This window comes from Stegodyphus dumicola, chromosome 9 (assembly GCF_044657685.1).
Source record: "Stegodyphus dumicola isolate Sdum_Otavi_A_Nest chromosome 9, ASM4465768v1".
NCBI classification, from domain to species: domain Eukaryota; kingdom Metazoa; phylum Arthropoda; class Arachnida; order Araneae; family Eresidae; genus Stegodyphus; species Stegodyphus dumicola.
The window spans coordinates 9,363,892-9,375,717 of record NC_140776.1 but is presented as its reverse complement, the minus strand read 5'-3'; the positions used below and the strand labels follow the sequence as shown (position 1 = coordinate 9,375,717).

The 11,826-nt window shown below is 32.1% G+C and overlaps 1 protein-coding gene across 2 annotated transcripts in view; it reads right to left on the bottom strand.

Moving 5' to 3' along the window:
* Positions 1 to 944: 944 nt before the first annotated feature.
* Positions 945 to 11,826, bottom strand: part of LOC118180411 (DNA repair protein RAD51 homolog 2-like) — a 53,664-nt gene continuing 42,782 nt past the window's right edge. For both annotated transcript variants that reach the window (XM_085823188.1, XM_085823189.1), the window contains exons 8-10: positions 8,586 to 8,746; positions 1,846 to 1,924; positions 945 to 1,172 (exon numbers count right to left, since the gene is read on the bottom strand). In XM_085823188.1, coding sequence (XP_085679314.1) covers positions 1,039 to 1,172; positions 1,846 to 1,924; positions 8,586 to 8,746 — 374 coding nt within the window. In that variant the 3' untranslated portion in view covers positions 945 to 1,038. The remainder of the gene's footprint in view (positions 1,173 to 1,845; positions 1,925 to 8,585; positions 8,747 to 11,826) is intronic.

Below are 11,826 nucleotides of genomic sequence, written 5' to 3'. Positions count from 1 at the left end.
ATACAAAATATTATCATTTTTCTAACATTCTTTTTGTAAAAGCAGTCGCAAGGTTGAAAGCTTAACGTGTCCAAAAATCAAAGAAAAATAAACTATACATTTTTAAAAATAAACTTTTTTAGAAAAAATCCGTTGAAAAGGTGTTAAACTCCCTTTGTTAAATAAATTCGTATTGAATCGATTTATTGAAACACGAAATTTATTTTAAGTTCGTAAAATAGCTAAGTGCCTACGTTTCATGACGATGTGAAAATGGAGTGTGTAGAGTAAAATCTCACTTTCATATAGCCCATTATGTCTCAAAATGACGCGATTTCGACACAAAACATAAAATAAAAAAAATTCGAATTCGAAAAAATCGCTTCGAGGTGCATTGGTTCTCATCTAGATGCACCTATGTACCAAATTTCGTAGCCGTGGGTCTATTAGCTTACGCGCAGCGCGAACGAAAGACATACACACACACACACAGACAGACTCTTTGTTTTATTATATGTAGACGCATTAAGCTTGTACAGACATTAAGTTATTTGGAACAAGAGACATGAAAAATGAACAATCTTCTTGCCGAGAAAATATCTTATATACTCCCCTTTTAAAGGGCGACTGCGGATTACGGGGCCCAATCACCAAATCCTGTTGAAAGAATCATCACCTTTTAGTTCGGGCACCACTGTAGAGACATTAGGTTGTTTTCGAAGCAGGAGACATGAAAAATTAGCAATGTCCTCACCGGAACTCGGGCCTAGAGCTCTTGAATGCGCGCCTAGTGTGCTAACCGTTACACCATGAAGGCATGCTGAAAGATGGGAGAAAATACTTTATAAGCTTAAAAGAAGAGTCAATGCTCCAAACTGTTGTTACTATACTTTTGTTTCAATACTTTAATTATTCTTTCAGTATCGTATTAGTTCCAACACCAAGAATGATATATATACTTATTCTGCACAAAATATTTTATTTTGAAATTATATTACAGTATTTGAAATATATATTCATAAATAAAAAACAGAAGAAATGACTAGCACAAAGCATATATCATGATTTTGTAGCTGACACACTAGTTGCAAATGTTCTTCCTGTACCAGTTATTTCGGCTGTAAGGAAATTGTTTTTAGTGGAAATATTCAAACATTCCATATCTGGCATTGAGATAAATTCCATATCATCATCTAAAAAAGAAAAAAAGATTAAAATTCAGCCTTTCAGTATTTCAGTTGTCGTGCATTTTCAGTATATATTATGTTTTAATTACAATTTTGGTGTCATGATTTACTACACCCAAAAAGATATTTTTGCACACAATTAACTATGTCTACCCGGTTGACTTAGAAACTGCAAATATTAAAATTAGCCTCTATAAATACCGTGAACCACCCATGATTTTGGTTTTCTGTGGAGATGTTTAATCTAATGTTTATTTATAGTCTCAGAAATACTGGTCGTCTTAAGGAAAAGGTCACCCTAATAGAGTTCCCTTTAACAGTAAACCTCATAATGGCTGAATATTTTAAGGAAATTTCACTGTTTTTATATTACCTATAATTAGATGCAATTTAGAATTCGTATTATTATTTTCAAGATTGTATAAGCATAAACAATTATTAAATATCACAATACTATAAACTGCAATAGTTTATTTTATATTAAACTGCACGTAGTCCAAGAAGTTATACATCTAAATTAGAAATATGCAATAGAAATAGAATGAAGTTGACCATTATTTCTCAGAATATAAGCATCGTTATTGAATATTTCTTCTCTAAAGCTTCCCAAATTTCAAAATGATTTAGAACCATGGGTCTCACTTCTAGAGTTTTCATTTTATTCCAATACTCTGCTTACCTGTTAAAACAATCCCTGATTCATCAATAATGTAACGTACTGCAACATTTGGAGCAACTGGTGATTTCATGACTGCAAGCTGAAATAACATGAAATAAGGAAATAAAAAAACTATAATTTCATAATGAAAAATCAGCTTAAAAGCTATTTTGTTTGTAAGGTATACATTGAATACAAAATATTTGTTTTACAGAATAAAAATTTAAATTTTTTATAAATAATCATACTGTTAAAAAGCTTAGTTCCGTTACAGATTACAAAAAATATCGGAATTAAAATAACTAGCAAAAATTACAGATAATTGGAATTAGCTGCAATAAGGATTTCACAACATTATAAATTTCTGATAATTTTGGGGCTAAAAACACCTCCGATTAGTATGTGCTTTCTTGCGCTTATACTTTTAGAGATCAGTAATTATGAAACAATTTTTTGTAGAAACACATGTCAAAGCAAGGAGTGACATCACAAAATATATCATTAAAAAGAAAAATGAAATATTTTTTATTTCACTCCAGTATATTTCTTATACTTTTTTTATAAAGAATTAGAATGCAAAAATGTTTACTCATAGCTCAATTTCTTTCTGTGATTTAAAAATCAATTTTATACTTAGAAAAATGTATAAACACACAACAGAAACCACTGAAACTGTTTCATTGTTATTGATAACTTGTTAAGTAAGCTTCAGCAGAAATGTTCTGTACCACTTTAAAACTGCTATTCGTCATATACTAGAAAAAGAAAAAAGAAGAAATATAAATAATACTTAATTTTTCAAACGCATTGAAAGTATCAAATATTGCAAATACAGGAGAATTAAACGTTTCCTCTTTGCTTGTGATCTTAAATTTAAATGCATGCAGATTAAAATTCATATTTAAAAAGAAGTATTCTGGATTCACATTTCTTTAAGTTACCCACATTAATCAAATTAATGATATTGCTTAAAGAATCAAATACAATAAACTCTCTTTAAGACAGTCTCTGACGATTCCAGACGATTTTAGTGTGTCATATACATTTAAAACCCATGTGTATTGGTTGTTCTAAGAAACATTTTTAGGGCAAACACCCATAAAACAATGAAACCTTCCTGAGACGACTTTTAATCTTATGTGAAACTGCTTGTTCTAGAGAAATGATTTTCAATATAGATGTTTATTAATGTTCTCAGAAATATTGATCAGATTTTCAAATTGAGTCCTGCAAGGAAAGGGCTTTTTTTTTTTTTTTTTTTTTTTTTTTTAAATTGCAGATAATCGAATTTCAATATAATGTTTATTATTTTTCTAATCTCAATTACACTCTTCTGAAGCAAATTTCTGCAGCTTCGTAAACCTTTGCGGCAATCCATCACATCAGTATACCAGAAGGAATATTAAAAAATAAATACTCGATTGGTTATGAATGATTTACAATTTTTTTTACCGGATTACTGTCTTAAAATATACTTGGATGTATTAATTACTATTATTGTCTTAAAATCATCGGTATTATTATTCATCCAAACACAATTAAATAATGATGTTGATTATTATCATCAGTCTGTTCTCTATGGCGACTGCCTCCACACACACACAAACGGGGAGGAGGAAAAAAAAAAAAAAAAAAAAAAAACATCTGGAGCCGTGAATAGTCGATGAATTTTATTTTAAAAAATGAAGGTTTGCCACTAGAGATATTTAAAGTGCTATATTGCCTAATGTCAGACAAGCAAAAGTTGTTGCAAATCAAGCACAAAGGCAAACCAACAATCACCAGCAATTCTGTTTTTACAAGTTAGTTACGGATGCAGTAGAAGGAAAACGATAGCGGCTTTCGTATGAAGTCAACCTAAATTCCGCCAGGTGCTTAGCAAAACCCAGTTCCGCAATTTCGATGTCAGAGGTGGCGAGGGAATGAGTAAAATAAATAAAATGATATAAACCTAAATTAAGAGTTCCTTCCGAAATCTTCCAGAACAGTTTTTCATTTATCGTTATGGTCGAGTAACCAAGTAACGCGGAAATACGACGATAAACGTAAATCGAGGATTGCGTGATGTCCAGTGTTGGGGGACAAATTCCACACCTTCACAGCTGTTTCCTGTTTCATAATTATCAGACGTTTCCGACTGAATAATCACCTCACAGGGACCACATGATAATTTTTGAAACACATGAATATCCTTCAATACTTCGAATCAGGTGGCAGACCTAATAGGCAAATTTAGAATAAATTTTCTCGAAATAAAAGTAATAAAATGCGGGCGGACTTCGTATTGCAAACTTTTCTTTCCCACGAATATATTTATTCGATTTGTTGAATGTTACGTTCGAAACTACAAATCGCGTTCAAATTATGAATTTAAATTAATAATAAAGAGCCTCCCTAAGATGACCATTCACGATTCCAAGCGATTTTGTTCTTTCGTAGTTGTGCCTTAGAAAGTTATATTTGGTACTAAGGTATCTTCTAAAAATGCTGGTCACTTTGAAAGATGATCATCATGAGACGTTTCATTGTGTTTATTTTAACGAAATTTAATCTTCCAAACACTAAATCTATAAAATCTTTCCTTACAGAATACACAAAAAAGATAATTTTTGCAAAACAAAAATACAAAGAATATTCTGTAAGATGACTTTCCATTATTCTACATGGTTCCATCTTTTATATTTTATGGAGGTAATCGTCTTAGAAAGCTGAAAGCCGTCTTAGAAAGCGGCCATTGAAATAGTGGTTAATTTTTGTAGTAGTGGCAAAAAGAGGGCGCGTTGTATTATCAAGATTTAACATCGGCAAGTTGTCTTTATTCTGCATTTTGAATTACAGAAATAAACTATGAAAGAGTTTTCCCATGCTTATTCTTCTTATTATCAGAAACAAAGCTTAATTTTTGGCTTTGTTTTTAAAAATACTACCTATTTTCAGAGCATCGTCATGGACGTTTCATTATACATACACTCCAATTCATCTCTGTATTTCATTATATGGGGATCTTGAGAATCAACATGTATAATAAATTTGTAATCTTGTAAAGATCGTGACTTGTAAAGATCATGACTTGTGAAGATCGTGACTTAAAGAGAACGTGAAATATAAATAATAGGACAAGAACTTGCATTTTACGGTGTGGCAACAAGAAGAGGATTCGAAAGATTTATATATATATATATATATATATATATATATATTTTTTAGAGAGTGGAGGATTTTGAATTTTAATAGTTGTAAGAATTTTGACTGTAGTAGTTAAGAGTTTAAAATTTTGATAGTTTAGAGCTGCAGTATTTATTTTTTTTTGGTTCTGTTTTAAAATTTAAATAAAAGTATTTTGTTTATTCTGAAAAATTAGCTTTATTCTTCCTACAAGATTCAATATTCATTATATTGAAATAAGGAAAGGATCTTTACTAACATGTATAATAAACATATTAAATCATTCCTTATGCAAAACTACGAGAAGTACGGAAAATGTTTCCTATTTTTCGATTGCACTTCGTAATCGGAAGCATGTACACTACACACACACACTTTTTTAAAATTAAACTTACTTGATTCCTTCTTCCAGAATTTAAAAGTTATGAAATTTCGTTCTCTGTTTTTCCACATAAACTAAATTAGATCGTAAACTAAATTAGAACAATGAACCTGGCGAATTCTCGTACAGGCGTGAATAAATACCAGCACAGAAGAAGGGAGAAAATAACCCTTTATTAAATTCACATAGTTAACAGAAAGGCACGATCTTCGTGCGTTACAATGGCACCATCAAACTTGCGGTAAAACTAAAAACGTAGAATGTAATTCGAGTCAAAAATTTAAAATAAGACATGCTGGATAGTTCATAACTTAAGCCTAACAGGCTGACTCACAAAAACCTAACAGGCGTGATAATAATCCGAAATGGCCAAGAGGCTTACTAGCTACAGCGAAACAACAACGAAACGTGTGCTGGCTAGCGAAAACACGCTCTGAATAAACTCAGAGATTCACCCGTTTAAATACGCACTTCACTTAATTTTAAATTTACATCCTGGCGAAAAAATGTGAGTGGAAGTTGAGAAGTTCAATAAAGGTATCAAACTTAAAATAAATTTGTTATGCAAAATAAGTGAAACCCTACAAACTGTCCCCCCTTTTTTTTTGCACAGTGTACATTGAAGCTCTATTTATATACATTATTATTATAAGTTTCCAAGGAAAAGCACTGTGGATTACAAAAGACATCTCTGATCACAGATATACAGTTCACAAGATAGTCTATGTTAGAGAATGTGTCATGAGATGAATAAGCTAATTCAAAGGATGTTCTACATTACATTGACACATTCATCTTTAGTATGATTAAACTTTACACGGTATTCTTGCAACAGGTAAACCTATTCCCGGGAACAAAGATAGAAACTAAAGAAGCTGATAACATTACCATACTAAATCATACAAAATGCAGCAGTACATAAATAAATAAACACAAAGAAATTATATATACTTAATTTTATTATATTGCCATATCATTATATTGAATTATACAATAGCACCAGAACTGAACCAGACCTATCATATCCATCGATGGTCATCACTGTAAATAATGATTATTTTACTACTCTAATCAGATATAAAATAACACCGAAAGACTTCCACGTAAATAAATGAATACCGATAGAATTCACATAAATACTGTCCGCTCAATATGATCAGAAAATCCCACTGTTGAGAGATCGTCGCTACGGTTCAGCAAGCTGAAGGTACATCCGCGGAGGCTTAGATCGGTTAATAATCCTTGAACACAAAGATACTGTATTGTTAATAATCCTTGAACACAAAGATACTGTATTGTTGATAATCCTTGAACACAAAGATACTGTATTGTAAATTTCTCGGTTGCAATTATAGAATAGAATTCAGCTGTTCCGATCTTGGTGGCGCTGTTACAATTAGCAAATTGACAGATCTCATTTTCACTGATTTCTTTGACTGGTGAAGTGGAGTCACCCTGGTATAAGCAAGGCCAAAGAGCGAAACAGCGAAGGCCAGATCACGTGATTCATACTCGGAACCAAAGACAACTCCTACTGAGGAATCTCAGGGCTTAGCATCAGCATCAGCATCAGCAGAACTTACTATTGGAGATGCACAAAACCGACAACTTACTTTCGAACGTACGAAACAGAATTTTGATACGTAAGTATATATTACTAAACCGCGTTATTCTTCATCGACAATTTTTTTGTTGTTACTTATGCTAACTTGTCTGACAGTGAGATTTAGCTCAGTTCCGCCCTCAGTTTTGATGGGGAGCACCCCAGGAGGGGAACGGGCCCGAGGGTCTGCCTCTCCTCTCACCTTCCACCAACCTCTCGAGAGGACTTTCGGCTCGCTGCATATTTAAAGTGTCGCCATGTCGCACCGAATGTAACGACATTTACAAACATTCGTGCCTTCTCCGGGATTCGAACCCGGGCCCTTCGGCACGGTAGTTAGCGAATCTAACCAGAGCCAGATTTAGCCAAATTTACCCTTGATCACTAACCAGAGCCAGATTTACACTTTGATCACTAAGCTATTTGAGATATGGGACCCTTTATAAATCTGTTATAATATATGCTATTAATATTAATACTATATTTTATTTTGGGGGCTAAGCTATAGCTTGTATAGTTTATATGTAAATCCGGCCCCGACGCTAACCACTGTACCGGTTGGGCGGCATCGACAACTTGTCTTACTATTTATTATACATGAAGTTATAAGGTATTTCTCCCGCTTTCCAGCGTGCCTTCGTGGTGTAACGGTAGCACGCTGGGCCGGTATTCCAGGGGTCCGTGGTTCGATTCTCGGCGAAGGCGGTTGCATATTTTTCATCTTTCTGCTTCCAATTAACCTAATAACTCTACAAAGTAACGAAATTTTCGTTTCTTGTACGTCCGGAATACAAAACCTAGTTGAAAATGATGTATTTTCCTCCAGGAATCATCGAATATGTTTATTGCATAGGTGATTATTAATTGTAATTAGTAGTTTATTAGATAGGTAATTTCTTTAATAAGGTATCATATAGCAAAAATTTCTTCGTTCTTTTCTCGCATTTTTTATGCTTTTAAAATTTTTATCCTTATATTGATTTTTGCTTTCTATTGTTATGGTATATGAACGAAATGTATACGCTATATTTATGGAATCCTATATTATGTCTTTATTTATAGAAGGAAGTATGCGCGTGGGGGGGGGGAAGATAAACTGCCGTTTCAAATTTTTTATATTATACAAATTTTACAATACCTTTCTAAAAATGAGGATATATTTCAATTTGTTTAAGACTAATTCGCATTTAATAAGAAGAGAAATTATAAAATAGGAGTTAAAACATTTTACATACGCATAATATAGAGAAACTCTGAAAATGATTAAAGCATGTTTAAGTGAACATAAAAACACCGATATTAAAACATATTGATAATCGTGTGGTGTAAAATTAACTATCTCTACAGATACGAAAATAGTCTGAAATTGTAGGTGGTCGTCTCAGAGGAGTTTCGGTATCGTTTAAAAGCGCTTTGTGGAGTAGCAAATAAAGTGCAAGAGTGAACTGCCTAAATTTAGCTGAAAAAGAAAAACACAGCAATAATCAGCCAAGTATAGCTGATTGCTATTTAAGGGGAAAAGTGAGCAGGCGTAGAATGAAATGTTGACGGAAGTGAGAATCATGCTAAAAAAGTGATGGATAATGAAAAGAATATTAAGGGTTAGCCCACCTGGCGTACTGAAGTATCCAGGAACTGAGCCACCAACCGGGTGTTTACACAATGGAACCACGTGGTGCCAAGGGCGGGAATCACGCGATCTGCATTCACCCTTTGATGCATCTTCATCTTTTTTCTTCGAACTGTAGCAGGTGGGGGTGAGTCGGAAAAATCTGAAGGAGAATATTTATGTAATACTCTAAATTACCTCGCATCTGCTGCGCATGTATACTAGAAACACAACAAATATAAAGAAATCGTTAAAAAAAAAAAAAAAAAAAAAAAATGTTACAATCAAGATCAAGGACAGCAAGTTTTTCTTAGTCTTGAAGATACCAATCCGGCACTTTTTATTCATAAATACTTAAGTCTTAAATTAAGGCTTTCATAACTTCGTCTTCATTAAATATTTAACACTTTGAAAGCTTATAATTCAGAAAGTTTCTGATGAACATATTTATTCACTGCAAATTTTCCAAAATGATGCTAAGCTAAGAACAATAAATATACAGAACTTTTCAAAATAATAAAGCTATACAAAATTTTAGATGAGAATAATTCTGTGTTATCTATTAACAATTTGATACAAATCAAATTGAAATGAAAATATCTGAGCTTGAAAGTATTACCAAAATGTTTATGTAGAATATGATACTATCTTACGAACAACTCCCTCAATCACTCTTACTTCATCGGATGTTTTACTGTGCATTATTTCTCTGAAAAATCCGTCAGAGATGTGTTATTAGCCCAAAGGGGCAATCTGCCCAGAAGGGCTATTAATTTCGTTTTGGCATTTTGCGTCGGTTCACTTTCAAATTGTTGCCACCAAATGTTAGAACCCGGCATTAAATAATGAAGAATATGGATGAATGTATGTATGTTTCTCGCACTGTGATAAAACAACGGTACCTAGAGCCATCCAATTTTGAATAACGTAATCTTCCATCGAATATGGGCATCTGGAAGCCCTAATTTGGAATTTGAAATTTGTTTTATTATCGATTTCATATTTTGTAACATTTCAACGAATTTTTTATTAATAAATTCAACGATTTCAAAACGAGTGATGACAACACTGAACCTGGGGGGGAGGGAATTAATCTCCAGTGCGCGAGAGTGTGTATCCGAAATTATGCTCTTTTAAATATTTTGCAATATTGCCTTTGAATTGAATTTTATGGTTTAAGTGCGAAGAACATGATATTTAATAAAGTAAAGGTAGCAAACACACAAAACGTTAAAAAACGCCCCTTTGGGCGTAATATAAAATCTGAAAGCTTTCAGAATTTTTTGTCGTTTTTTTAGTATTATTATTTATTTTTTATGTGCTCTGCCATTAGACATTACATGGTCTACTTAATTTTTTTTACTTAATTTTTTTTGCTTCACATTTCACTCTTTTGAAATTTTTTACTTAATTAATATGTTTTGGGATTTTTGAAATACAAAAATGCATTTTGTGCTATTTTTTCCTCGGATATATATTATTTAAATTTTCAAACCTCCAAATGGCAGTACTGTTTTAAAAGGGTGTTGGATTTTATCTGGTAGTATGCTGCAACCAAATAAAATGCAAGAGGTTTTTAAAAAAGTCAGTTAATATATTTAATCTTATAAGTGACTAGAAAACACGAGAAGATTATGGAAAGTTTTAATAGGAAATAAATAAATAAAAGTAAAATAAAAACCGAAAAAGATAGCTTTATTTTTTTTCTCTTTCGGTTGTACTAATTCATATGACTATGACAGGGTAGGGGTAGTAGGGCGTGCGCAACTTGAACGCCATTTATAAAGACCCCGACAGGTGCCATTAAAAAAACTAGTAACAGGTGCTTTGGAAACAAGGAGGGAACAAGTTTTTAGAATTGGGAAAGGGGAAAGTTATACCCTAATAATATGATGAGCAAGTTAATAAGCATATTGCGGCAGATTTGCAGCTGCATAGAGTTGCTGAAAATTAATTAAGAATAAATAAACAAGTAAACAAATACAATAACGAACGTATGCTTAAATTTATTGAAAAATCACATTTAGGAATAAAAAATATATATGCAAATAAGTAGGAATTTATGATCGAGATTGAAAATTTAAAACTGGCAAATCAAGGAAATATTGAGCAATACAAAAAAATTGAAAATATTTCTATTTTTAAATAATTTTAAAATAAAGCACAGGCGTGTCATCGCTGGTAGCGTCATAGAAATACTATATAGTATGCTTGAAAATTTTGGCTATAGATTTCATTTCCTAAATTAAAGATGACTATATAAGTTTTAAATAGTTTCTTGAGACAAGCTACAGAATTTTACGAAAACATTATCAGTGCCGTGGGTGGATAAGATTTGATTAAAAATGTAACGTTTTACATAATTCCCGCACAATGAAAATTCCAGTTACATGACGGTTTAATGAATTAAGTATAAAGAGTTTCATTCCATTATGAGTTAAATTCAAGGAGATGTTCAAGAATGAATTTACTGATTTAGATAATTTATTTCATACTTATTGCCGACTTAATTTAAAGAAGTCTGGAAAGAAATACAAAATAAAAGTTGCAATTTGTAAAAAACAGCATTTACCATTAAATTCATCGTCGGCCCTATAGCTTTTGGTGAAAATGTTTATTAATCATATTTTCATGAATTTTGCATTTAAAAAGCTTTAGAACACCAGTTTTTAATTAGTTAATGCGTAATGAATATTTTACTGACTGGCATTTTACTTTGCAGGAACAACTAAAAAGTTATCTGCTGATTTTACATAAGCCTTCTCACCTACAGTAGTCAGGCTGCTTTCCTAGAATAGAAATTTAGAATTAATTTAAGCAACAAAGATGGCAGCCACTTTTCCCGATAATACTTTTTTTTACGCAGGGTGTTTGGAAAGTTTGCACAATTAAATATTTCTCAAATGAATGGGCATAAACATATAGTTCCTCTTAAGAAATCAATCAAATAAGATAGGTTCTTTGAACAATTTTAGTTTTATGCCACTTTTCAGCAATACTACAGAAAATATGAATGAAAACAGTTTGGAAGAAATGACATTATGATACGTCACGAGAAAGAGGAATGGCGCAATAAAGATTGAGACATACTTTTTTATAAATTTGCTTTTGAAAATTTGCATTTTTTAATTAGATGTGTAGCTCCCTGTAGCAGAATTTAAATACTCTCTCCATTTCCTAAAAGAGTGTTCAGATGAGGACTCTATGAAGATTAGAAAGCCGAATTTCGAACCAGACCTTACC